The sequence below is a fragment of the Heteronotia binoei genome, chromosome 1 (genome assembly GCF_032191835.1).
Source record: "Heteronotia binoei isolate CCM8104 ecotype False Entrance Well chromosome 1, APGP_CSIRO_Hbin_v1, whole genome shotgun sequence".
Classification (NCBI taxonomy): Eukaryota; Metazoa; Chordata; class Lepidosauria; order Squamata; family Gekkonidae; genus Heteronotia; species Heteronotia binoei.
Window position 1 is genome coordinate 285,701,847 of NC_083223.1, and position 27,756 is coordinate 285,729,602.

Sequence of the window (27,756 nt, forward strand, 5' to 3'; positions counted from 1 at the left end):
GCTTTGGGGGCCCCACCCCGATTCCAGGCAGGAGCTGCCTCAGCCTCCTTCTCTCTCTTTCTGGGGCACAGGCCTCCGGTTGCCGACCAGCAGCGCAGACACCCGCTTTGACACAGATGACAGCGAGGGCCTGAAGGGGTCTGAGGAGGAGCACTGCTGTCCCTGCCACAGCCCTGTGGGGCAGCCCCCCTTGATGCCAGAATCTTTCCAGAAGAGGTTTGAGAACTTCCTGCACAACTCCATCATCATGCCCAGGTGAGGGGATTCGGGGCCTTGGGCCACACCTGGGCTCCCCTCTGGGGAGGATCTCTTGAGCAGAGCCCCTCCACCTGACAGCCAACAAAACTCAAATCCCAGCAGAAACAGCCCCGCCCCCCGGCTGCCATTTTCTTATGTTCAGAGGAAGAAAAAGAGCAAGGACATGGTAGGCCTCTCGCGAGGACAGGAAGTGAAGTTGTAACAGGTGATGAAGAGAGGGCGGAACTGCTCAATTCCTGCTTTTCCTCAGTCTTCTCTTCGAGGGAAACGGTGCTCAACATGGCAAAAACAGCACATGTGATGAGGGAAGGGGGTTGCAGCCTCGGATCAGCACAGGGGTAGGACATAAACACCGAGGCTGATTCCGCACTCACCTTGGTCCAGGGCAGGCTTCCGTGTCCACGTGCAGCAAGCTGGCGATTTCGCATCAGTTGCTCCGTGCCGCCATTTTGTGCGGTTGCAAACCCACAATTTGCTCCGCCACAGTGTAAACCTGAACTAACAGGTTTACACTGTGGCGGGCCAAATCATGGGTTTGCCCCATGCAAAATGGTGGCATGGAGCAACTCGTGTGAAATCGCCAGCTTGCTCCACGCGGAAATGGAAGCCTGCCCTGGACCAAGGTGAGCGCGGAATCAGCCTAAGTTTCTTTAAATGAAACAAAGTCCACAGATGAACGGCACCCAAGGGTAATAAAAGAACTCATGGACATAATTTCTGAGCCTCTGGCCATCATTTTTGAGTTCTTGCTGCTTTGCTGGATCAGGGGAATGCTGTAGACGTCGTTTATCTTGATTTCAGGAAGGTTTTTGAGAAGGTTCCACATACTGTCCTTGTTGACAAGTTGGTAAAATGTGGTTTAGATCCTGTTACCGTTAGGAAGAACTTCCTGACCATTAGAGCAGTTCCTCAGTGGAACAGGCTTCCTCCTTGGGAGGTGGTGGGCTCTCCTTCCTTGGAGGTTTTAAAGCAGAGGCTAGATGGCCATCTGACAGCAATCTGGATCCTGTGAATTTGGGCAGAACTTGGGAGGGGGAGGTATGAACTTAGTGGGGACTGGGGGGATATTGGTGAGTTTCCTGCATTGTGCAGGGGGTTAGACTAGATATCCCTGGAAGTCCCTTCCAACTCTCCTATGATTCTATGAGACAGTCCAGCAGGGCTCTTCTTACGGTCTTATGTCCTGTTCCCTCTTTCCCCAGGCCTCCCTGGAAAGTAACCTCTGTGAATAAGACCTATTACAGGTAAGTGGCTTTTGTGTTCTGCTGCTGCAGAGGAGAGGAAGGGTAGAGTTTGCTTTCTGCAGTGTCCCTCAGCCCCCCCCCCGCCCCCCAGGCACCTGAGCTCTGTTCCCTCCTCCACTTGGCAGTCTCTCCAGGGACAGGGGCACCAAGGGGCTCTTCAGGCAGCAGAAGGGGCTGAGAGCAGGTGAGAGGGGGAGACTTAGCCCTTGCCTCCTCTCCTCCCCCCCCCCCAGTTAAATCATCCCTGCCTGTAACTGGTGCCAGTTACAGGGCTTGTCCTCTCTTGTGCTGATAGCCAGGAGCCGGGGCTGTTCAGAGACCAATCTGTTTGTGTTTTGGGGCCCAGCTCCTGCTTCCTTGGATGCACAAAGTGTGTCTTCAGTTGGCAGGCTCCTTTCTGCTTCCTCTGCTGGCTTGAGGGTCGGCCCTGCTTTCTGCTTCCTCTGTCGGCAGAGGCCGAGTGCTGGCCTTGTGTCATTCTGTTGGCGAGGAGGGTTTCCTTGGCACAGCGCCACCGACCGGCACGCCCGAGCTTTGTGCCCGGCCTTCTCACATGTATGGCAGGTCGTGCTCCTGAACTTGCTTGTGCGTCGCTCGTGTGGCTCCCCACAGCTGGCGCAGGTCTTGGGGGTGGTCGATTCTGTTGCTCACGGCCTAGGCTTTTGATGCAGCTTGAGGGTGTCGTCCCCATCTGAATCGTCTGATTCTGCGGCCGGTCGCAGCTGGTGGGTGCTGGTCCCTGGCAGGCGGGCTTTCTCTTTGTGCACATCCTCGGCAGCGGTGGCTATTTGTAGCGCCTTCTCCAAGGTCAGCTTTGATTCTGTTGCAGTTTCCCGATGTGCCTTCCCATCCCTGAGTGAACTTCACGAGCAGGTTCTCCCTTAGCTTCCGGGAAAGGAGAGTAGGCTTCGGGACGAAATGGCCGGTCAGAGCCTTGATGATCTTGTCAAAGGAAGACGCCTCGAGCGTCTCTGGCGTGACCAGACCCTCCGCTAGCTGCAGTGTGGCGATGCCACAGTTGCTCAGCAGGATGGCCTTCTTGATTTCGTGTTCATCATCCTTGATTCGCTGTGCCACGAGGTGGTACATGAGTCTTTTGACCCAGGCCTCAGGCTGTGCCATGTCGAACTCCGGAATGGAGTTTTGTGATCCGGACGCGGCGGGCATGATCGGGCTATGCGGCAGTGCCAGTCGCAAGGTGGCGCTGGAGCTCGTGCACTTGGCGGTGCCAGGGTGCCCTGGACCTCGCTCATCTGGATCCCACCTTCATCGGCACTATAATATAGTGGGTTCTCTGCATGGCGGAGTCTCGGAGTGAGGGATAACAAGCTCTTGAATAGGAATCACATAGTGAAAGGTCACATTACAAGACTGGCGTTGGGGCCCATGGGCCGAACTTATATACATCTCTGGGTTCCTGCGCAAGCACGTTATTGGGTCATTCAAACTGGCGGGGCTTGTGATTGGTCCTGGCCTGTGGGGGTTTGAATCCTACAGCCCTTTGTTCCCAAGTCCCCAAGCTCAGTCCATATGGCTCCAGTGAGCCAGGCGGAAACCCCAAAGTCTTCCCTTGAGTCCACATACATCACAGTGTGGGGGCACCCGCCACCCCCTGGGGCAAGGGGCTGAGTCCTCCCACCAGTGCCCGTGCCATGCGCGTGTTGTCTTTCTGGTGGGTGGGTGGGTGGCCCTCAAGGGGTCATTTTGGAAGGCAAGAGGTCAGGCTTGGCCCGTCTTCGGCTTCCTGGACCTCCTTGCCTTTTTCCTTGCAGGATCCCCAAGAGGCGCCGGGACACCTCGGCCCTGATGACCACCCTTGGCCAGGTCTTCCCCAACACGTCCTCTCCAGAGACCCTCGGGAACGCGGCCAGCCTGAACCGCACGGGGGCTGACTCAAAAGCCGAGACAGAGTTCCGCATCTTTGAAGACAAAGTGGTTCGAGATCGGACCGTCATTTCTCACCTGCGCCACTTCACAGAGTACCGCATCGACATCCACGCCTGCAACCATGCCGCGCAGACCGTGGGCTGCAGCGCAGCCACCTTTGTCTTCGCCAGGACCATGCCGGAACGTAAGCACCACAGGAGCCCCCAGGCTGGGCCAGCTGGCCGCTTCACCCAAAGCCATGGAGATGTCGCCCCCCCCCCTCCCCCCGACAACCGGGGGCAGATTACTTATTTGCATTACTTTGCTTGCATGCATCTGACATACAGAGCCATTGTTTTGCTCAAAAGCTTAAGCTACAATAAAATGTGTTAGTCTCCAAGGTGCCAAAGTTACACGAGAGGCTAAGTCTTTGAATGTGAAGTATTTGGGCAGCAGTTCATATTCCATAATGTGTTCTGTGATGGAACCAGCCCGATTCTGCCTTCAGACCCGGTCCCGTCAGCTCCCTTTTGAGTTGCCAACTCCTGGAGGGGGCTTATCTTCCCACCACTAGGGCACGCTGCCACCACCTGCTCAATTTAGGGGTTCCTGACCGAGAAGAACAGGAACCCAATCCCCCTTCCTGCCAGTTCTGAGGCCTGGCCTCAAGGTCTCTGCCCACCCAGCACCTGGTTATGGCAGAGACCCAAGTCCTTCTTTGGGAGACCCCTGGAGGATTGGCACCCTTGCCAACTGTGTGCCTTCCCTTTCCCTGGACTCCCCTCTTGCAGTAGCGTGCTCTAAGGTATCATAATGAATCATAATACCCCTGTATAAATCGATGGTGCGGTCTCATTTGGAGTACTGTGTGCAGTTCTGGTCGCCGCACCTCAAAAAGGATATTATAGCATTGGAGAAAGTTCAGAAAAGGGCAACTAAAATGATTAAAGGGCTGGAACACCTTCCCTATGAAGAAAGGTTGAAACGCTTGGGACTCTTTAGCTTGGAGAAACGTCGACTGCGGGGTGATATGATAGAGGTTTACAAGATAATGCATGGGATGGAGAAAGTAGAGAAAGAAGTCCTTTTCTCCCTTTCTCACAATACAAGAACTCGTGGGCATTCGATGAAATTGCTGAGCAGACAGGTTAAAACGGATAGAAGGAAGTACTTCTTCACCCAAAGGGTGATTAACATGTGGAATTCACTGCCACAGGAGGTGGTGGCGGCCACAAGTATAGTCACCTTCAAGAGGGGTTTAGATAAAAATATGGAGCACAGGTCCATCAGTGGCTATTAGCCACAGTGTATGTGTGTATATAAAATTTTTTGCCACTGTGTGACACAGAGTGTTGGACTTGATGGGCCGTTGGCCTGATCCAACATGGCTTCTCTTATGTTCTTATGTTCTTAAGGTGGCTGGGGAACCTAGGTGGTGCAGGGGGGCTACCTTTTTAAACAGACAAATATATTTATTTAAAATTTATAACTACATACAGGCATTATAAAATAGTGAACAGAGAACTAAATGAAAGTAGGGGGAAACGCTCCTTCTCTCCTTGACCAGACCATCCAGAACCGACTCACCAGCCTCCAAGACTCAGATCAGACCCTCGACTGTCAGCTTCCCCTGACAACTTTTAACTGCCTGTTTCCCTCCAAAAACCTCTAATAGAAAGCTCCGTTCCCGCCCAGGAACTGGCTTTCCCTCCTGCAGCCTTCTGGGAGACCAGCCTGGAAGACTTCCTGCCTGCAGAAGTGCTGCTTCCATAGGGTTGCCAATCCCCAGGTGGGGGCAGGGGATCCCCTGGTTTGGATACCCTCCCCCCGCTTCAGGGTCATCAGAAAGCACGAGGGGGAGGGAAATGTCTGCTGGGAACTCTATTATTCCCAATGGAGATCTATTCCCATAGAAAATCATGGAGAATTGATCCACAGGTATCTGGGGCTCTGGGGGAGCTGTTTTTTGGGGTAGAGGCACCAGATTTTCAGTATAGCATCTAGTGCCTCTCCCCAAAATACCTCCCAAGTTTCAAAAAGATTGGACCAGGGGGTCCAATTCTATGAGCCCCAAAAGAAGGTGCCCCTATCTTTCATTATTTCCTATGGAAGGAAGGAATTGAAAAGGTGCACCGTCCCTTTAAATGTGATGGCCAGAACTCCCTTGGAGTTCATTTATGCTTGTCACACCCTTGCTCATGGCTCCACCCCTATGTCTCCTGGCTCCACCCCCCAAAGTCCCCAGATATTTCTTGAATTGGACTTGGCAACCCTATGCTTTCAGACATAAGAACATAAGAGAAGCCATGTTGAATCAGGCCAATGGCCCATCCAGTCCAACACTCTGTATCACACAGTGGCCAAAAATTTATATATATATATATATATATATATATATATATATATAACGTGTGTATATTATATATACACATATATATACACACTGTGGCTAATAGCCACTGATGGACCTCTGCTCCATATTTTTATCTAACAGCCTCTTGAAGCTGGTTATGCTTGTAGCCGCCACCACCTCCTGTGGCAGTGAATTCCACATGTTAATCACCCTTTGGGTGAAGAAGTAACTCCTTTTATCCGTTCTAACTCGACTGCTCAGCAATTTCATTGAATGCCCACAAGTTCTTCTATTGTGAGAAATGGAGAAAAGTACTTCTTTCTCTACCTTCTCCATCCCATGCATAATCTTGTAAACCTCTATCATGTCACCCCGCAGTTGACATTTCTCCAAGCTAAAGAGCCCCAAGCGTTTTAACCTTTCTTCATAAGAAAAGTGTTCCAAACCTGTAATCATTCTAGTTGCCCTTTTCTGCACTTTTTCCAATGCTATAATATCCTTTTTGAGTAGGGTTGCCAAGTCCAATTCAAGAAATCTCTGGGGACTTTGGGGGTGGAGCCAGGAGACTTTGGGGGTGGAGCCAGGAGACACTGGGGTGGAGCTAGGAGCAAGGGTGTGACAAGCATCACTGAACCCCAACGGGAGTTTTGGCCATCGCATTTCAAGGGACGGCACACCTTTTTAAATGTCTTCCTTCCCTCCACCCTCCCCTTCTCTGATTTCACCTCAGAGGCGCAGCAGAGTGGGCGATGCTGCTGCGCTGCCACCGCCTCTTCTCCAGTTCACTTTAGCTGCTCCTCCGAGATGGGGCGGCTCGCCACGCTCCTTGGCGCCGTTTCCCCCCCTCCCCCCGCTTCCGTTTTTTTTGGAGGGCGGGAGAAGAGGCTGTAAATCCTGGGGTCCCCCGCCAGGGCGGGAGGGTTGGGAAGCCTATTTTTGAGGTGCGGTGACCAGAATTGCAGAGACCGCGCCATCGATTTATACAGGGGCATTATGATACTGGCTGATTTGTTTTCAATTCCCTTCCTAATATTTCCCAGCATGGCGTTGGCCTTTTTTATTGCAATCGCACACTGTCTTGACATTTTCAGTGAGTTATCTACCACGACCCCAAGATCTCTCTCTTGGTCAGTCTCTGCCAGTTCACACCCCATCAACTTGTATTTGTAGCTGGGATTCTTGGCCCCAATGTGCATTACTTTGCACTTGGCCACATTGAACCTCATCTGCCACGTTGATGCCCACTCACCCAGCCTCAACAGATCCCTTTGGAGTTTCTCACAATCCTCTCTGGTTCTCATCACCCTGAACAATTTAGTGTCATCTGCAAACTTGGCCACTTCACTGCCACAGGGGTGGGTGGTGGGGAAGGAGGAAGAGACTAGGCCGAAGCCTTGCTTAGAGTTTTATAGACTCCTCTAGCCAACTCCCAGACAAGCACAGGCCTAAAATGGTGTTTCTCCACATGTTCTATTATGAGTCTTTTCTGTTCAAATAATGCATTTGCTTTTCTTTACCGCAAAAAGCATTTGATATTTTTTCCTGTCCTTAAGCTAGAGAAGGGATGTGGAATGGTCGAGTATAGCCTGGACTCATCAGATTTCGGAAGCTCAGCAGGGTCAGTTTCTGGATGGGAGACCAGACCAGCCGGGAAGGCTTCCCTGGGGAGGGACAGGCACCCCCCCTTGGCTTCATCGCTTGCCTGCAAAGCACCTGCCTGGCGTGCCCATCGGCCAGCTGCAGCTGGAGGGCCCTTTCCACGCACAAGATGGAAAAATTCAGATGCAGCCAGCAGCTGGGGGGGCGGGATGACCGGGACCGGCTGCTGCTCTCTCTCAACTATTGTGCACCTGCCATTTTGCTTTCAGAAAACTAAGACACTGGTACTTTTCCCAAGTACTGTCCTCAGTGATTTCAAAGTTTCTGGAGAATTTGCATTTCTCATTCATTTTATTATTTATTAATTAAAACAGTTATACCCCACTTTACTTCTTGGTTTGAGTTCAGGCTTGTAGGGGATTGGGGCCCTCCTGGAGGGGCCCAACTGAATCCTATGCATGAACCCTCCTTAACCTTCCCCCCTTCCCCCCCCCAGCTCATGCAGACGACATTCCAGGGAACCTGACCTGGGAGCTGGCGGGCAAGAGCAGTGTCCACCTGAGATGGGAGGAGCCCAAGAACCCCAACGGCCTCATCCTCAAGTACGAGATCAAGTACAGCTGGGAGAATGAGGTGAGGAGGACGCGGGGGGGAGCAGGCAGGTGCACACAAAAGGACAATCCTGGTTTTGCCTAAAAAGTCCTTAGCTGCTCAGCCACCATGATGAGCCCTCACCCATGCTTCGTTCCCAAACCATTGGGGAGGGGGGCTGTGAGGTCTTGCTCAGGTTCTCTTCTTCCCCCACCCCTTTCATTTCATGCAGAAAGTCCCTACCGTGGTTTGTGTTTCCCGCCACCGCTATTCACAAAATGGCGGCTTCCACCTTGCCCTGCTCCTGCCAGGGAACTATTCTGCTAAGGTTCGAGCCACTTCCTTGGCGGGGAACGGTTCATGGACCGGACTCATCAAGTTTTACATTCCTGGGCCAGGTAAGTCCTTGACAGGAGGCCTCATGGCCACCTGAGAGCTGCCTGGCAGAAGGACAAAGTTATTTGTGTCAGGATTAATTTATCCTGTTGAATATTATAAATGTTTTAAAACAGAGTTAGTAGAACCTTTAACTTTGTGTGATGAGATACTTAAAACAGGTATTATGCCAGACTCTTGGTCGGAAGCAACTATAATTACAATTCTGAAACCACAAAATCCTGCCTCTTATAAGCCAATCTCTCTCCTCAGTGCTGATGACAATATCTTTACTAAAGTGCTAGCTAATAGATTACAACTTATTATCCCTATTATGTGGGCAGCCCAATCCATAAGTGGCGGCTGGCTGTGGCGTAGCTGCTGCACCGCTAGTACACTTCCTGAGGACTTCGGCGCGCTGGAGAGGGGAGAGGTGTAGCTTGCCATGAAGATGGTCGCCATGCAATGCCACTGGTGGAGGCACGCAAGGGAGGCGGAGGCAGCCGGAGGGGAGGGCCAGCCCACCCCCCGCCCCATTGGCCAGGCCTGGCGCATGACAGTCAGGAATGGGGAGAGGCGGCCCCAGAGAGGCTGATAGCTACCCCCAACCCGCCCCCAACAGAGAACGGAGCCAATGATGGGCAGACCATCACAGGCAAAGGAGAGACGGCCCACCAACACGGGGAGAGAACAGGAGTGAGGCTGGGCATGCGTGCCCGAGAAGCCTGGCTTGGTGGCAAGGTGGGGGTGAGACAGGCCCTCACGGGACCACGGAGAAGCCGTCAATCCCCTCACACCCTCCCGCTGTCAGAGACTCTGCCAATGGCAGGCAGACAAGCAGGAAGTGCCAAGTGCAGGAGTTCGCTGTCATAGACAGTGGCTGGAATGTGTGTCTGAGAGTGAGCAGCCCAGCAGCAGACACTCCCCCACCGAGAGACCCCCTGTGCTGCCCTGACGCCCCCTGCCGTGTGCACAGAACACCTCCCTCGGGGACCGCGGAACTCAGAGTGCGAGTGCATCAGCCACAGAATTCTGAGTCCACTTCATCAGCCTCCCCTTAGTGCCCTGCGCACAACAGCCCTGTGGGGTCGGGTAGGCTGTCAGCCTGGGCAGGCTGAGGGGCGGCACTCCCCTCCCCTATCCAGCCATGCGGGGGACAGCGTGGCAGCTCATAGACCGTTCCCCCCCAACCAAGCCTGGCCACCCTCCCAGGCATTCCCTCGGAGAGGCCACTGACGGGGGTGGGTTATCCAGGGAACGTGCAGCAGATGCCAAGCGGGAGAGACAACAGAGGGCACAGCTCAGACTTTATTTTTCCAGAACAGAGTGCAACAGTCTCCCTGGCACATGCTGGGCAGTCTCGCCGTGGGCAGGGCTCCTTTCCAAGCGGCGAGCAGAAACAGCTGAGGGAGTGGGGGGGGGGGGGTGAAGTGACACACGCAGAAGCCTCTCTGTTGGAGTCCCACCTGCAAAACGGAGATAGAGATCAAGAGCACCTGTAGGGGCGGCAGCTGGAAGAGCAGGCTGCGTTTCAGCCGGGCACTCTCTTAAACGGACAGTCTCTGACCCACCTCCCCGCAACGGGGCAGCCGCCACACACACACACCCCGTGCCCTGCCAGGGGTTGGGAACGTGGCAGAGGGCAGATCAAGGGAAGGGAGCAGGCGGCAGCACAGGGGGAGCGGGGTCAGCAGATGCCCCCTGCTGGAGCACACTGCCTGGTTCACGTGCCAGAGAAGCTGAGCGATCGAGAGCGAGGGGAGGGGGAGGCTGGGGGGGGGGGGACAACAGTGGAACTTACCCAGCCATGGGCGACAGTCCTCGCATGCAGAGCCTCCGGGAGCCTGGAACCTGTGGAGACCTGGAAACAAGCAGTTAGCCCCAGGGGAGAGACCTCTCTCTCCCCCGCGCAAGTCAAAGATATTGTCAAAGGAACCACGCAGTGCAAAAGCCGTCACCAGCGTGCCCGCCTGTCCCTCACTCTAAGACTGTATGGCCAGGAACTGGCAGACCCTTGTTTTTTGGTTTCAACGAGTATCTATGGGACATGCCGCTATAATGTTGCACCTCTCGGGGGGGGGGTGTCGTGGGCCAAACTGCTCAGGAAGCCGCCTAAGCCTGGCCACACCCCCAACTCCACCCCCTCCTCCGCCTGAACGCCACGCTCCGCCTCATTTCCGCCCACACTTGGGCGCAGCCCTCAGGCGCTGCTGCCCTTGGGCTGAACGGCACTCAGGCGGCCCCCTGCCCACATAACTCCCTTCCGCTGTGGTGGCGCCAGTCGTACGTCGGTGTAAACCCTTCCTGCACCCACGTAGCGGCTCGTCTGCTCCCAAAAGACTCCCCCCACTCTGGATTGTGCTGTAAATCTGATCAAACAGGTTTTATTTGTCAAAGAAATATTACAGACAATACCGAAAGAATTGTCTATATAATTAATCACTGTCATATACATCATAAAGAGGCATTATTGCTCTCATTGGATGCGGAAAAAGCATTCAGTAGTCTAGAAATACCTTATCTGAAAGAAGTAGTGTCTAGAATTTATTTTATTTATTTTATTTATTCTATGACTTATATCCCGCCCTTCCCATAAAATGGCTCAGGGCGGCTCACAACAAACGATAAAACAATAAACAGAGTGCAAGGTTATTACATTTAAAAAAGTCGAAGCATTTAAAACCTAAAAACCTTAAAATCTTAACGTTAAAACTATACAGTATATTTCACTGAAGTCTGATAAGCTACATTTATCTAGTCAGGCGTAGGCTAACCGGAAGAGGCTTGTCTTACAGGCCCTGCGGAACTGAGTAAGATCCCGCAGGGCCCTCACCTCTTCCGGCAGCTGGTTCCACCATGTGGGGGCCATTGTAGAAAAGGCCCTGTCTCTGGTTGTCTTGAGACGGACTTCTTTGGGCCCGGGGATGGTGAGAAGGTTTTGCATCCCAGACCTCAGTACTCTCTGGGGAACGTGTGGGGAGAGACGGTCCTTCAGGTCTTCAGAATGGGATTTGGACCAAGTTTTCATAATGCTATTCAAGGTATTTATCATAATCCTACCACTAAAATTTATGTTAATAGACTTTTATCTGAAAAAAATTCATTGCAACTTGGAACTAGATTGGGAAGTCACTGCTTCTGTTTGCCTTGGCAATAGAGCCACTGGCAGAATCTATCAGGCCAAATTCAAAAATTAAAGGAGTAACAATTGGGGATAAAATGCACAAAATATGTTTATATGCAGATGATGTGGTATTTTGTTTAATAGCTCCAAGTGCATCATTACATGAAGCCCAAATGGTCTTGGACCAATATAATCAGATTTCAGGTCTCCATTCTAACAAGACCAAATCTGAAATATATCTAATAAAGCTTTGTTTAGGGGACGTAAACTATATCAAACAATTTTTTTCTTATAATTGGACTAAGAACTGGTGATATTTGGGCATCAGCATACCAGCTGATTTTAGTAAATTATATACAATTAACTTTTATACTTTATTTATGGAAGTTAAAAAAACTAATTAAAAATGGAATACTATAACATTTACCTATCAGATAGATTGGGGCTCTTTAGCTTGGAGATATGTCGACTGCGGGGTGACATGATAGAGGTTTACAAGATTATGCATGGGATGGAGAAAGTAGAGAAAGAAGTCCTTTTCTCCCTTTCTCACAATACAAGAACTTGTGGGCATTCAATGAAATTGCTGAGCAGTTGGGTTAGAACGGATAAAAGGAAGTCCTTCTTCACTCAAAGAGTGATTAACATGTGGAATTCACTGCCACAGGAGGTGGTGGTGGCTACAAGCATAGCCAGCTTCAAGAGGGGATTGGATAAAAATATGGAGCAGAGGTCCATCAGTGGCTATTAGCCACAGTGTGTATATATTGGCCACTGTGTGACACAGAGTGTTGGACTGGATGGGCCATTGGCCTGATCCAACAGGGCTTCTCTTATGTTCTTATTGGACTTAATTCATAGTTTTTTATTACCAAAATTAGCATATCTTTTTCGGATAATTCCTATCGCTATTCCCCAATGAGAACTAAATCTCTTGCAAAAAGAATTATTAAACTTATTATGGGCTAATAAAAAAATCCAGAATTAATTAAAAAATCTATAAACATCATGAAAAAGGAGGGTTTGATTTACCAGACTTTAAACATTATTATGATGCGTCTGCCTTAGCTGCCCGTCGTAGAGCTATTATATCCTCTCACTTGGAATGAGTCCAAATTGAACAACACTATTTTGATCCATATCTCTTTTTTGATTTTTTTTAATCCCTCTTTGATTTTTTTTTAATCCTTTGATATTGGAGAAATAAACTTTTTCTTAAAACACTCCGTTTTAACTTGGAAAAGATATAGAAAACATCTAGCTCCTGACATTTCACTATAGTCCTCATTTACAAATCAAGAATGGTTTTTACCTGGAAAACATGATAGGACATATTCACTTTGGAATAAAAATGGAATTAAAGGACTCGCTGACTTAATGGATAAAGCAGCATTACTAAGTAAACAAAAGATGAGAAAATTGGCTAAAAAATTATGTGGTTTTATTATTTCCAAATTTAACATTTAATAAGTGTTCTGTCAATTAGAAAGTCAATAGAACGACTGCAAACTGAATTTGAAAAGCTACTAATTAACTTTGGTTCTACTAGTAAGGGACTACTTTCCAAAATGTGAGCGATAATAATGAATCTAAAAAACTTATCCTTTTTAAAATACAAAAAAAATGGCACATAGATATAAATTGTGTATTAACTGAACGATAATGGATCTCTGTTTGGACATCTCCTTGCTGCACTTCAAAGGTATATAGTATTAAATTACAAACTCTTAAAATTATCATGAGATCATGAGATGGTTCTTACTGCCAACTGTTATGAATCATGTAGACAAGAACATAGACTACACTTGTAAAAAAAGATTGTAGTCAGAGAAGGGACTACTTCCATTGTTGGTGGTCCTATAAATATATATAAAAAATTTCTGGAATAAAACAGCTAACCAAATTAAACAAATTACCAATATAAGCTTAGCTCTAGACCCAGATATCTTATTATTAAGCAACTGGTCAGACCCAAACAAGAACTTTCAGTGGAATGAAACTGTACATATTTTATTATCGGTGGTGGCTCGTACTACATTGGCAACTAAGTGGAGAGTAAAGTCTTTACCTACAATAATTGAACGGCAACATTGTCTTTGGGAATACTTTATACTGAGTAAAATTTCTAATAATATGATGACAACGTATTCAGGTGACTATGAAAGTAAATCTGTGGCAGTCTGGTTTCCTATAGTAGAATACACGCTGTATGCACAAATGTTATATGTTTGTCTTCATAGGAATAGATTTCAAATTTATTTTGTAAAGATGATTAATGTAGCTATACTGCACACTATGTCTTATTGCAAAACTGTTTAAAAGTTAATAGAAGTTTAAAGAGTAAAAAAAAAAGAATGACATGAAATTGAGGCCTGTTAATTTGTCTGCCTGGTGACCTCGTTCTGGGAAATGAGGAAATGGGGAATTCTGAAAGCACATCCTGCATGTACTAAAATGGGCTCAGAAGGACACAGAGGGCTCTGCCTTGTTGGAGAGCTCGCTGTGGGAGGCGGAGAGCAGCCATGGGGCGGGGGGGGGGGGCTTGGTCACCTTCATCGGGTCACTGTGTGATCTTGACGCCTTCCTTTCTCTCCCAAGTAGAGGAAGAGGAGCCCGGCAATTTCTTCGTGCTGCTGGCCCTGATGCCTGTCGTGCTGATGGTGGCCCTCGCCTCCCTGGCCGCCTTTGTCTTCTTGTACAACAAGAAAAGGTCAGAGAGCCCTGCTAAGGCCATGCCTGCCTGTTGCTAAAAGGCGGGGGGGGGGCGTTCCACACTTCCTTTGAAAAGGGGTTGTGAAGCTGTGTCATCACGTACTTTGTCAACTGCCTTTTCCGGTGCATGCGCAGTGATGTTATAACATCATAACAGTTGGGGTGGTTGCCGGCTTTTCAAAGGTCTTTCACTCTTCCTTAGTCGCCTGCTAAGAAAATATCTGATGATCGTCACACTGGATGCATCAATTCATAATTCAGTAGTTATGGAGCATCCTAAATGTGCCATTAAGTACTCTGCCAGCGAAGGAACTTCCATGGGTTTTTTGCACAAGTGCTGTAACATCACAACATTGTGAAACAGCCAATGGGAAGGTCTTGGTTGCCGCTGATTCTAAGGCCCCCCACTCCTTTTTAGTCAACAACTAAGAGAACGGCTGGCGAAGATTCACATAAAGTCCTGATGAAAATAGTATTCTGTTTGCAATTGCTGAACTGGATTCATAACAATTCATAACAGTGTCATTCAATGTTTATGAAGCACACTAAATAGAAACGCCACACCTGTTGAGCAATGCTTCCTCTAAGCTTGTGGGCAAAAATTCTACGTCATGAGCTCCTGGCGTTAAAGTGGTGAGTGAGCAATTGGGCTCCTACATGTTAGTTTGCTCTGAGCGAAGACAGAGGCGTCACTAGGGTGGGTTGCACCCTGGGGCCAAGTGTGCCCTGCTGGCTGCGCAAAAAGCGTGGGAAGGCAGGAAGCCCCTCTCCTTCCCCGCCCGTGTTTTGGAGGGAGCTGCGCCCTCTCCGCCTTGCGCAAGCGTCGACGGCCGCCTCTAGTTGCTGCCCGCCCAGAGCCCGCACCTGGGGCAGAGCAGGCGGATGTGCCCCGGTCGGTAGACGCCGCGAAGCCCCCTTCCCTTCACAGGCCCGCCAGCACCCGGGAGGAGCCGCCCGCCAGCCAACCAACCACCATGCGTCAGGCCTTGACTCAGCCGCGTCCCAGCGCCATCCCCTCTCCTCCGACTCCATGGGTGACTCACTGCTCCAGGCGCGGGCTCCGGGCAGGCAGCAACTAGAGGCGGCTGTCGACGCTTGCGCAAGGCGGAGAGGGGGGCCAATGAGAATGCTCTGGGGGAGGGGCGATGGCCCCCCTTGGCCCCGCCCCAGTGACGCCGCTGGCGAAGACAAAAATGTGTGAGACGTGGAGGCTTAGAAACTGTGAGCTAGCTCACCCCACCTCAGCTTAGAGGGAACACTGATGTTGAGTTTCCATGGTTACTATTAGTTTACTTACATTCCGTCCATCTCCCCATGGGGGCTCAGGGCGGAGTACATCAATATAGGTAATAATAAAATCACAATAAAATCAATTACAATAACTAGTTAGTAGTACAGGATGGTACCGCAGTGTGGTTCCACAGGGTGGTACCGCAGGGGAGGCCAACCGATCTAACGGGTAGCTGCCCGCCGCCTCCCCAAAAGCCTGGTGGAACAGCTTCGTTTTACAGGCCCTACAAAAGGCTAGCAAGCCAGGTAGGGCCCAGATCTCCATAGGGAGCTGATTGTTGTGAGCTTCCCTGAGCCTGCTTTGGCGGGGAGGGCGGGATATAAATCAAATAAAATAAATTCCACCAGGTTGGGGCCAGGACCAAGAAAGTCCTGGCCCTGGTGGAGGCAAGCTGGGCATCTCTTGGGCTCATCTGGGCCCAGGGATGGTCAGAAGATCTTGGGAGGCCGAACGGAGCGACCTCCAGGGCACATACGGGGGGAGACAGTCCCGCAGGTATGTTGTTCCCAGGCCACGCAAGGCTTTAAAAGTCAAGACTAACACCTTGAAACGGACCTGGTATTCTATGGGCAGTCAGTGCAGGCCGCAGAGCACCGGCCGAATGCTCACCCGTACAGGTGGTGCAGTCAGCAGGAGAGCTGCCACATTCTGTACCTGCTGCAGTTTCCGGATCAGCTTCAAGGGCAAGCCAGCGTAGAGCGAGTTACAGTAGTCCAACCTGGAAGTGACCATTGCATGGGTCACTGTGGCCAGGTCTTGGGGGGATAGATATGGTGCTAGCTGCCGGATCTGCCGTAGACGGTAGAAGGCAGACCCGGCAGCCGCCGTGACCTTGGCCTGCATGGAAAGATGGAGGCCCAGATGGCTGGAGGCAGGCAGGCCCAACTCTCCACCTGTTGGGTCGGCACTAAAACAGCACCGTCCAAGGCTGGGAGTTGGTGCACGAACCCCCCCCCCCCTCTCGACTCAGGCACAGGACTTCCATCTGGGTTGGATTTAACTTCAGTCGGCTCTGCTGCAGCCATCCCGCCATGGCTCCTAACGCCTCAGACAGATGGTCAGGAGCGGAGGACGGTCTGCCATCCATCAACAGATAGATCTGGGTGTCTCTTCCCCCCCTCGCCCCCCAAAATAACTCCTGGTGTGTTTTCTCTGACAATTCATGACTTTTAAATATCTGCTGCAATGAGTCTTCCAGAGGGTTGGCCTGGATAATTTTACAGAATTTGTATTCTGCCTTTCTGTTCTCACACAGGCTACCAAAGTGGCTAACAAATTAAAACATGTATGATAAAAATCACATTTCAAAACCATTAAAATCACTCCACCCACCAAAACAGATATAGCTAAAACTCTTGAAAACTGAGCTAAGAAACAGGCAAAGACATCAGAAGAGGCACCTAGACATGGGTCATGAGGGAGGGGTCACAGAGGGAAGGCCCCATGGAAGAGAAAAGCCTTCCGGTCTTGTCGTCCATTCCAGGAACAATGACAGATACCCCAGCGGTGCGCTTTATGCTTCCGTCAATCCAGAGTACTTCAGCACCTCCAACAGTGAGTACTTGGCCTGCTTCAGATGCCTTCAAGACCTAAGAAGGGGCCTGGAGATGCAGAAGGACCTAAGGAGAGCTCTGCTGGATCTGGCCATCCAGCCCAGCAGGTGTACCAGGGCCAGACCGGCTGGCTGGGTCTTGCAGGGCTCCCCTTGGTGTGGGTGGGATTGGCCCCAAAGAACTCGAGTTGAGGGGGCCTGGAGGCTGCTCTCTGCAGCCAGGCCGGCCCCCTCCCAAGCCCCTCCCTCTGCCTCCCCCCCAGTGTACATCCCGGATGAGTGGGAGGTGCCGCGGGAGAAAGTGACGGTGCTTCGGGAGCTGGGCCAAGGCTCCTTTGGGATGGTGTATGAGGGGGTGGCCAGGGACCTGGAGCAGGAGGGCCAGGAGACCCGAGTTGCCCTGAAGACGGTCAACGAGATGGCCACCCGCCGGGAGAGCATCGAGTTCCTCAACGAGGCCTCCGTGATGAAGGCCTTCCGCTGCCACCACGTGGTAGGTGCCTGCGATGGGGAGGGAGGGGCTGGGAGCACACAGGGAAGCAGGCGGGGCCAGGGACAGGTGGGTGGGAAAGAAGTCCCTGTCAGTCATTTGTCAGGGAGCCCTGGCCCCGCCCCCCGCAGTCCCAGATGGCTGGAGGCAGGCAGGCCCCTCTCAGCTGCAGACTCGTGAGCAAAAACTCTGCTTTGTGAGCTACTGGTGCTCTGGGGCCATTTTTCCTGAGCTAAGAGAAGAAGGTGTGAGCTGGAGGCTAAAAATCTGTGAACTAGCTCACGCTAACTCAGCTTAGAGGGAACATGAGCTGTGCGGGCCTTTCCTGGCAGAGGGGATGGTGTGGGTGGTGGTGAGGGGGCGGGACTATATGGGCCAGCCCCTGGGTGTGGGGGATGTGGGCCTCTTGCCCTTGGCAGTGATGCTGGCTTGGCAATGCCCGCTCCTCAGGTCCGCCTCCTGGGCGTGGTCTCCCAAGGGCAGCCGGCTCTGGTCATTATGGAGCTGATGACGCGAGGAGACCTGAAGAGCTTCCTTCGTTCTCTCCGGCCGGAAGCAGAGGTGGGTTTAAACCCTGAGGCCTCAAGGGAAGGAAGGGCTGGCTGCCAAACCCAGAATTTTAGGGAGCCTGAAAACTGCCGATTGGTTGCGTCCCTTCTTCTTCAGTCGTCCCTGCTACTCCCCAGAACAGGCAGGCTTCACGGCCTCTGCCCTCTCCCAACCTGTGTCCACTCTGAGACTTTCTCCTGGCCTGGCTGAGGCCCTCTTTCCAGAAGGTGGGCAGAGAGCAGGCTCTTCCCAGGGAAGGTGGAGAACGTGACGGGGTGGGAGGCCCGTTGGGGGTCTTGGCTGTCTGGTGCTGGCGAGGGGCTCCCTGTGCCCCAATCCATCGGCCTCTTCCCCCCGTGTTCTGCCAGAACAACCCTGGCCTGCCTCCCCCTTCGCTGAAGGACATGATCCAGATGGCTGGGAAATCGCTGACGGCATGGCTTACCTGAACGCCAAGAAATTTGTTCACCGGGACCTCGCTGCCCGCAACTGCATGGTGTCCGAGGACTTCACCGTGAAGATTGGAGGTAGGAGAAGGACAGAAGCGGGCTGAGTGGGGCGTTAGATGGTGCAGAAGGGACTTCAGGATATCAGCCATAAGGCACCATGGTCACATCCGATCTTTGGAGGAAACTACCCCTCCCCCGGGGTTTTTAGGCAAGAGATGTGTGGGGTGGCTTCAGTGGCCATTGCCTGCACTCCCACCCAGGTTTTACCCAGAGCTGGCCCTGCTGAGCCTCTGAGGTCCCATGAGATCGGGCTCACCTGGGCCAACCAGCTCGGACCAAGGCAGCTCTTATGGGGGTGCAGATTTACCCCCCGTTTGGGCCACTGTACGTGGACCATCCTCCTGCCATGTGATGCTTTGCTGCTGGCTCGGCTCGGGAACTGGAGGAAGGGGAGAAGGTCTCCCTCTTCAACACCTGGAATGACCCTCATGAGGCTTTTGAAAACTAAAACAAAAAAGCACAAAATATTTTATTCACCATAGAGGGGAAAGGTCAGGTGCAATCAGGGTAAAAAGTCGGAGCTAAACCACCAAAGAACGCTGAGGTCAATCAGTACTGGCACAAGATGCAGTTCATATGTTTTAAGTGCTTCTTATGCTTTGTGCAGTGGCTTAAGCCTATTATGCACTGGGTGCTTCCCTTCTTTTCACCGTGCATGTCTGCTGGGCTTTCTTTTTTGTTCTGCATTGATTTTCCTCCCTTCAAAGCTCAGATCACTTTCTAATTGCTGTTTTCCTGAGTTTTCTGAAAGTACTTTTGTGCCAAAATTTTCCTTGTTTCACTTCGAAGCTGAAGGTGATTCAAAAGCGTACAGATTCCTCGGATCCCCCCACACCATTTTGTGCCCCTCAAAGTCTACTCCCCCTTCACTGGCGTACAAGCTCCACTTGGGAATTTCCCCTCATTGTACTGACGAGTCTGAGTCTAGCCCTGACTGAGAAGGGTTTAGTGCTGACAGGGTTTGTGCTTAGCCCTGACTGAGAGCAGTTTAACATGGACGGAGTACTGGAGAGGTTGGCAGGAGGAGTGGGTTGATTGTGAAGACTCCCATTCAGACCAGAAAAAGGGATAGATCTTCTAGTGCCCAGCTGAAAAGGGAGATGGCTCTGAAGACTGGAGTGATCCTCGATCTGGTGTGTTTAGAAATTGCTTTTTAAATCCTGGTCAGGAAAAAAACCCTCAAGAAGTGTACTGGTATGTTAGCAAAGGAGTCTGGGTACTGGACAGAGTATCCCTGCCTTCTAGAAACCAAAAGAGCCAAATATGCTCAAGAAAGTATACTGGAGTGTTTTGGAAATCCTGGCCGTCCTGAGTCCGCCTTTGCGGGGAAGGCGGGGTATAAATTGAATTAAACTTTAAAACTTAAACTTAGGAAACACGGAAACACTTAGATTAAAGATGGCTTCTAAGGCCTGTTATGCTCCGACTTCACATTCTGTGCCTGCCTTATGCTGGACAGCCACGGTTTTCTGATTTTTTTAAAAAGAAAAGATGATGTGTTAACTCTATGCAGCGTCGCCCGTTCCAAAAAGAAAATGCATATCCTGAAAAGGGGTGGTGGTGGAGAGAATCCTGAGGGCCCCGTGAGAACACAGTGGGAAGGGAAGTGAGTGCACATCAGATATGGAAGGGGAACAGTGGCTGGAACTGCAGAGCAGGCAGAAACTTCATTCTGGGTGTGTGAAATCTCCATTGCAAGTCTGATTTTGCGCAGAATTAAATTAACAACCAGGCAGCCACAACAAATTACCTTGTCTGGTGAGAAGTTAGAGAATCAGATCTCTCCCAGACGTCTGGAAACTGCCTAACACTAGACCAACTGAGGCCCACAGAGTGTGACCCCTCCAAGCCAGAAAGGGGGACTCTCAAGGACAACCGTCTGTTAACAGCCCACGTCAAAAAAGCCCCCAAAAGGCCAAAAAGCAAAAAAAGAGAGGCTTCTTTTAAAAAGTGGAAGGTCTGCCCCAGGAGAGTGGCGTTAAAGCCTCCAGGCGCAGAAGATGCATTTCCTCACCCACAGAAGATTGGCCTTCGGGCAGCAAAAGAACCAAAGGGCTGCTTAACGAAGACGGCATTAGATGGTCCCTGGGGAGTTAAGGGATGGGCGCTCCCTGCCCGGGTTGGTTGCCCGCTGTGTGAAACAGGATGCTGGCCAGTGGCCAAGACGCATCGCAGGTCTGAACCTAGCTGGAGCTGCTCTTGGGCCCGCAGCCGCCTGGCCTGTGCTTGAAGCCCTGAGCAGAGGGCGTCCTGCCTGCCTGCCGCCAGCCCCATCCACCATCCCCCGCGGACCCCAGAAGAGCGGCTGCTTGTTCCATGGCGGCCCTGCAGAGCGCAAAGCCTGTGAGGCTGGGGCAGGACCGAGGGAGCTCAGTGCTCCAAAGCCAGCTCTGCCAGTCCCAGGGCCTGCCTGGGGCGAGCTGGTAGGAGCCGTGGGCCAGGAGGAAGACCCCCAGGCTGGAGCCCCCCCACCGCCCCAGGGACCCTCTCCCAGCAGGTTCTGGCAGGAGGCCTCTGCCAGAGGACACCCTGGCCGGCTGCAGCCAATGGAGACCCCAGGAGGGGCTGGGGGGAGTCGGGTTTGATCCTGAGGGCAGAGTTCAGGGGTTGTGTCTGTGGGCCTGCCTTTGCCTCCCCCCTCCCCCAGTCTGTGCCTGCTCAGTGCCGAGGGGGCCCAGAATGGCCAGCCTGCCTTCTCGCATTTATGCTGCCCCCCCTCTCGGCCCCCCCCCTCTCGAAAGACTTCGGCATGACCAGAGACATCTACGAGACGGACTACTACCGCAAAGGGGGGAAAGGCCTGCTGCCCGTCCGCTGGATGTCCCCCGAGGCCCTCAAGGACGGAATCTTCAACACCCAGTCCGACATCTGGTAGGTCTTCTCTGGGGAATGCCTGGGGGGCAGTTCCAAGGCTCTTCTGCTCCAGGCGAAACAGGCAAGCTGGGGGAGATGTTTGCATGACTGACCCGGGTTGAGATTCTCCGTAGCTGGTGTTTCTCAGCTTCTGAAAGGCCTGCGGGCCGTAATTAGACCGGCTGGCTGGCGCGTAGCCATCGGCACATGTCCGTTCCCCCAACATGGCAATTAAGAGCCTCCTGCCCCCCCCCCCTTCCGGGGCCACTGCAGGCTAGGAGAAAGGGGAGCCCACACTCCCTCTCCCTGGGCAGCGGGGTCTTGCCCCAGACTGGATCGCTGGGTGTCAGGAACTGATCCCAGGTCCTTGCGGTGGCCTGTGGGCTGTGAACACAGGAATCTGCTCTCCCAGCTCAGCCGCAGGAGGAAACGGCAACGGCAGGGAGACAAGGCAGGCCCAGAAGCCCGCGGTCAAGGGGGCTGGCTCAGCACTCTACCCGGGCAGCTTCTGGGCACCACCTGCCCGTCTTCGCCCTCCCCTGTGGACCAGAGGCGAGACGATCAGGCTGTGCAGGGGCTCCTTCTCCCTCCCTGCTGCAGGTCCTTCGGGGTGGTGCTGTGGGAGATCACGACCCTCGCAGAGCAGCCCTACCAGGGCATGTCCAACGAGCAGGTGCTGCACTTTGTCATGGACAACGGAGTGCTGGAGAAGCCAGAGACTTGTCCCGAGAAGCTGTGAGTGGCCCCCCCCCCTAGCAGCAGCATCTGGGGGAACCTGCCCCAGAGGAGGGAGCCCACCAGCAGAGGGCAGTGGCGGGGCAGGGGTAGGCGGGGCCTCTGCAAGGGGCTAGAGGCCCAGCTCTCCCCTGCTGCTGCTGCCCCCTTCTCCTTCCTTCTCCTTCCCTTCCAGGCATGGACTGATGACGTGGTGCTGGCAGCAGAACCCCCGCCTCCGCCCCACCTTCGTCCAGATCCTGGAGAGCATCCAGGAAGACATGAGCCCCAGTTTCCACAAGCATGCCTTCTTCTGCAGCACAGAGAACAAGCCCCACAGCTCCTGCGAGGAGGAGACGGAGGGGACATTGGAGACCGAGACGGAGCAGCTGCTGGAGGGGTGGGAGGAGCTGCTGCCTTTGCCCCCACCCCCAGGCTCCCCCCCCAAGGGCAGCCCCCTCCTGGCCCTGGACCAGCCCACAAACTGCTGCCACAGCAACGGGAAGCCCCGCCTCTGAAGCTGGCCCGGCCCCCTCTCCTCCTCCTGGCACACTTCCCATGGAGCATCCCGACGGGAACAGAACTTGCTCTGCTGGACTGGATCGGCTGGGGGTGGGGTGGGGTGGGGTGTCAGGAGTCGTGAGTGACTCAGCCCAGCTCAAGTTGACTTTGGGAACTTTGTGCCAAGATGGCTCTGGAAAGAGGCCGCTCTCGGAATGCAGCCACATTTGGACTTTGTGCCCCTGAGACTTCTGGACTGGGGACATGGAGCCCCCCCCCCCCTTGCAACAAAAGTACTGTCCCCTAGAAACATCACCAAGACTTCCTTCCCATTGCTGGCAGCAGCTCCCTCCTCCCAGTTAATCCAGAAAATGGCAAAAAGTGTGTGTGTGTGGAGTGTGCGGGGTGCTAAGCCCACCCTCTTTGTCTTGTGGAGCAAGAAGAGATGAAGGTCTTTCGTTGGGGGGCTTGTCATAGGCTGAAAGCAGACTGTAGAGCCCACATGGTCAGCAGGAAGGGTCTGGGACCCCCCCCCTCATCTTTGACCACAAGGACGGAGTGTCACGGCCCTCTCCTCTCTTTGTTTCTGGGGACAGCCTGCTGGGACCCAACGTAAGTTCTAACAAAGACAGAGAGGAAGTGCCCATCCTGTGTGCAAATAAGACGTTTTAAAAGCAACTGTTCAATGTTTCAGTCCACAACGCAACCCGTGTGCTTCTCATATTTCCCCCCTCCTCCCCAAACAGTGCCAGTGATTTCTCTTGAGAAGATTCACAGCCTTAGGATGCCCACTGGCCGTCCTGGCTTCAGACAAGGAAGCTCTGAGTCCAGGAAGGAAGGAAGCCGGGTAGAGGCTGGTAGATCTGCCCATCACACCGCAAAATGTTCTCTCTTGATCTCGAGGCAGGGAGATGCCAGCAGGGCGGGGGGGACATGGCTCAGGTGTAGAACACAGCAGCACCTGCTCAAGAAGCAGGCATGTCTCATTCAAAGAGGTGCTCTAAGAAGAGGTCTCATTCAAAGAGGTGCTTCTCTGCCCGAGTCCCAGACCAGAGGAGGCCTGGCCCTGCGTGCAGACCACTTCCTTCCTTCCTTCTTCCACCTTGCTTGTGCAGTGGGCCCAGCTGCCCCCAAAGGAGACCTCAGAAAGAAAGTCGCGGAAGGGAACACGTCCCCCTTGTTGGCGTGCTGACTCCCTTGGAAGCACGGGGACAGGTTCTGACCATGGGGCACACCTGCCAGACACCTGTGCTCCTCTGTCCGGAAGCTGGATGCCAGCTTTGGCCCTCCCCAACCTGGGCAGGGACGTGGCCTCAGCAATCCTGTGCCAGAAGAGCCCCCACCTGTGAAGCCCCCCACCCGCCCCGTGTGCCCTGCAGGCTGTCGTCTCCCTCTCTAGCCGAAAGGGGCAGGGAGGTCCTTGTGGAAGGAAAGAGGCAGCCAGAGCCGGAGGAAGGCTGGGTCCAGGGAGAGGCTGCGGCCGGACGGACAGGCCCTCTGGACAAGTGCTGGCTCCCACCGGGGTGGGTGCGTGGGGGGCTAGACAGTGGCAGTGAGGGGCTGTGCCGCGCCGGCCTGGCCTCATCTGTCTTGTCTCCTGGGTGGTGGGGAAGGCGAGTAGTGGCGAACGGGCGGCATGTCATAGTGGCTGGGGATGTGGCTGTTCTTCGGGGAGTCGTAGTGATTGGGGGGCACGCCAGGAGCTGCCTGTGAGATGCTGCCTCCTGCCCCAAGTGAGCCGTTTTCTGCAAAGAAGAGAAGGAAAGGGAGAGGCAGGTGAACGCAGGCCCCAGAGCTTGGCCAGGGGGCCGAGCCACTGGGAACTGGCTTCTGGGGGCCCCCTGGGGAAGCCGCTGCTTTTCACAGGATTGTGTAGAGCTGCCCTGCAGATAGGCTGGCTGGCTGGCTGCAAGCCGCTCTTTGGCTCCTGGGCACAACGGGGAGGGGGGGAGTTATTTGCAGAAGGAAGGGGGTGGGTGGGTTCTCTCCTGCCAGCGACTGGCACTCAGAGGTCTCCAGGGCGGCTAATCCAAGCCATGTGGGGCCTGCTGGGGCTGGGGGTGTCCAAAACAGCATGAAGGCCCCACGTGCTTGACTGCTGAGGAGGCTGGACCTGGGTTTGAACCTCTACTCTGCTGTGAAGCTTCCTGAATGCCGTGGGGGCCAGTGGCTGGCTCTCTCACTCGCTCTCAAGCTGGCCTACCTCACAGGGGGGTCATGAGGGTGCAGAGGAGGGAGGGATGGAGAGGCCGTCTGCAGCAGCACCCGCAGCTCCCCCCCCCCAGAAGGGAGGCAGACAAAGATCCCCCAAATGAAAAAAGCAAGCCCCCCCCCCATCTTGGAAGCTGCCTGCAGCTCTGTGGGGTGGGGGGAGTGTGGCTAAGGAGGCAATGCCTTTTGCAGGACTGTGGGCCGTCTAGTCCAAGGGAGACCTGTTCCGTACAGTCAGGTGGTCTTAGCCAACCAACCAGCAGCCACTTGAACGTCTCTTATGGCTGTCAAAACTCTGCAGAGGATCCCCTAGAGCTCAAAGGAGCTGGGCACCGTCTCTAATTGGTCCTTCTGGGAACAGGACAGGCAAAAGGAAAGACCCAGAGAGAGATTTAAATGTGGAATTTGCCACCAGAGGATGCAGTGATGGTCACAAGAATAAACAGCTCAAAAAGGGGGATGAGATACATTCATGGGGGATTAGTCTCTCAGCCATAGCAGCTGAGGGGAGCCTCCATATTCAAAGGCACTAAACCTCTGAATCCCAGAGCTAGGAGTCAAGATCAGAAGGCGGCTTCGGCGTCTCTGCCCTGTTGTTGTCCCTCCAGAGGAACTGGTTGGCCACTGTGTGAGACAGGAGGCTGGACTAGATGGACCCTCCCTGGCCTGACCCAGCAGGGCTCTTCTGATGCTCTTCTCAGGGGAAGGCCTTGGCCTCTCTGCCCTGTTGTTGGCCCTCCAGAGGAACTGGTTGGCCCCTGTGTGAGACAGGAGGCTGGACTGGATGAACCCTCATTGGTCTGACCCAGCAGGGCTCTTCTGATGCTCTTCTCAGGAGAAGGCCTCGGCCTCTCTGCCCTGTTGTTGGCCCTCGAGAGGAACTGGTTGGCCACTGTGTGAGACAGGAGGCTGGACTAGATGGACCCTCCCTGGTCTGACCCAGCAGGGCTCTTCTGATGTTCTTCTCAGGGGAAGGCCTCAGCCTCTCTGCCCTGTTGTTGGCCCTCCGGAGGAACAGGCTGGCCACTGTGTGAGACAGGAGGCTGGACTAGATGGACCCTCCCTGGTCTGATCCATCAGGGCTCTTCTCAGGGGAAGGCCTCAGCCTCTGTGCCCTGTTGTTGGCCCTCCAGAGAAATTGGCTGGCCACTGTGTGAGACAGGAGGCTGGACTAGATGGACCCTCCCTGGTCTGACCCAGCAGGGCTCTTCTGATGCTCTTCTCAGGGGAAGGCCTGGGCCTCTTTGCCCTGTTGCTGGCCCTCCAGAGGAACAGGCTGGCCACTGTGTGAGACAGGAGGCTGGACTAGATGGACCCTCCCTGGTCTGATCCATCAGGGCTCTTCTGAGGTTCTTCTCAGGGGAAGGCCTCAGCCTCTGTGCCCTGTTGTTGGCCCTCCAGAGAAATTGGCTGGCCACTGTGTGAGACAGGAGGCTGGACTAGATGGACCCTCCCTGGTCTGACCCAGCAGGGCTCTTCTGATGTTCTTCTCAGGGGAAGGCCTCGGCCTCTCTGCCCTGTTGTTGGCCCTCCAGAGGAACAGGTTGGCCACTGCGTGAGACAGGGGGCTGGACTAGAAGTTCTTTAGTATATGCAAGATCCAATAAAGAAAAATGACCAGCAGTATGGTATATTGGTTAGTGTTGACCAGGATCTGGGAGATCCAGGTTCAGATCTTTCTGCTGCCCTTGACAGTGTTGTGAGGATCAAAGAGGGAAGGGAAACCCACACCTCCGCTCTGAGCTGCTCAGAGAATAACGATGTACCAGACAGACAGAGAGAAGAGAGGAAACTTCTGTGCTCCTTCTCCAGGCCTCTCCGCAACAGTGTGGTGCAGGACTTGGGAGGGTCTGAAATGAGGCTCCCCAGAAGTACCTCCTGCCCCCTCCACGCTCTGGGCTGATTCTTCGAAGAGCCCGATCTCTGCGTAGGACATCTCTCGCTTGGCTGGAGTCCTCATCTCCATGTAGCTGCCCTCGGAGGGCTTGCCTGCCAGGACGGGCAAGTCCTTGATGGTGGCGTAGGGGTTCTCGCTGCTCAGGGAGCTGTTGCTGCGGCACAAGGGCACTTCCTGGCCACGCTCTGCGGGAAAGCAAGGGAAGTCGGGGGGGGGGGCAGGCAATCCCAAGCCCGGCAGCTGCCACTGGGGCCGAGCTGTGTGGAACGGCAGCGGCCCTGGGGCCTGGACCCCTTTGCACCTACCTGCCTGTGGCTTGCAGGGCAAGGGCCAAAGCTCCCCGCCTGGCGCCTCCTCTTAAACACAAGAGCACTTGCACCCCGGAGCACAGCAGTTCTTCTTTCTTTGGACGGGCTGCACGACTCCAAGCCCCCTCCCCCTCAGTGAGACAACGGTGCTGCTGGCCTGGGCAGATGTGGGGTGGTGGAGCCACACCTCTGAGCACGGGGTGTGTGCGTGTGCATGTGTCCTGCCTGCACAGCTCTTCACCACAGCACAAAACATGAGCCAAGTCCGGCTTTTTTAAGACCAACCAAGTTCAGTTCTGGGTAGAAGCTTCCATGGGCGTGCACGCTTTGTCAGATCTGATGAAGTGCAAATGCACACGAAGGCTTGGTTGGTCTCAGAAGTGCCTGACTGGACTCACGCTTGATCCTGTTGCCTGAGGGCCACACGGCTGCCCACCCGGATCAGTTCTTCCCTTCAGCTGGGGTCCAACTTCCCCTCAGGCAAGGGCTCCTGGGCAGGACTAAGCGGGAGGGGGGCAGTTCCCTCCTTTAAGTGGCCAACAAACCCCCCCCCCCCGCATTACCTCTGTGCTGGTATTTCCCTAGTCCGTTGGTGTAGCTGTAGCTGCGGTCAATCTGGCTTCCTCCTATGGGAAAGGAAGTAGGCTGTTGGGTTAGGTGAAGATCCCTTTAAGAGCACCCCACACCTGTCACGTGGGAGCAGCAGGCCCTCAGCGGCTCTCCTGGCCTCCGCAGGTCAAGAGTAGTCCTGGCGAGGGC

General features: G+C 53.6%; 2 protein-coding genes across 2 annotated transcripts in view; one reads left to right on the plus strand and one right to left on the minus strand.

Annotated features, from left to right (window-relative positions):
- The window catches only part of INSRR (insulin receptor related receptor), a 74,952-nt gene extending 52,354 nt beyond the window's left edge, over positions 1-22,598 (plus strand). The window contains 14 exon segments of the mRNA XM_060261303.1: positions 72-255; positions 1,461-1,502; positions 3,275-3,573; positions 7,817-7,953; positions 8,144-8,309; positions 14,009-14,120; positions 16,897-16,967; positions 17,229-17,458; positions 17,906-18,016; positions 18,373-18,424; positions 18,427-18,531; positions 21,255-21,384; positions 21,967-22,101; positions 22,277-22,598. Coding sequence (XP_060117286.1) covers positions 72-255; positions 1,461-1,502; positions 3,275-3,573; positions 7,817-7,953; positions 8,144-8,309; positions 14,009-14,120; positions 16,897-16,967; positions 17,229-17,458; positions 17,906-18,016; positions 18,373-18,424; positions 18,427-18,531; positions 21,255-21,384; positions 21,967-22,101; positions 22,277-22,598 — 2,096 coding nt within the window.
- A 1,543-nt stretch (positions 22,599-24,141) lies between these two features.
- The window catches only part of PEAR1 (platelet endothelial aggregation receptor 1), a 30,452-nt gene continuing 26,837 nt past the window's right edge, over positions 24,142-27,756 (minus strand). The window contains exons 19-21 of the mRNA XM_060256743.1: positions 27,561-27,620; positions 26,668-26,874; positions 24,142-24,326 (exon numbers count right to left, since the gene is read on the minus strand). Of these exons, the coding sequence (XP_060112726.1) occupies positions 24,163-24,326; positions 26,668-26,874; positions 27,561-27,620 (431 nt within the window). The 3' untranslated portion in view covers positions 24,142-24,162. The remainder of the gene's footprint in view (positions 24,327-26,667; positions 26,875-27,560; positions 27,621-27,756) is intronic.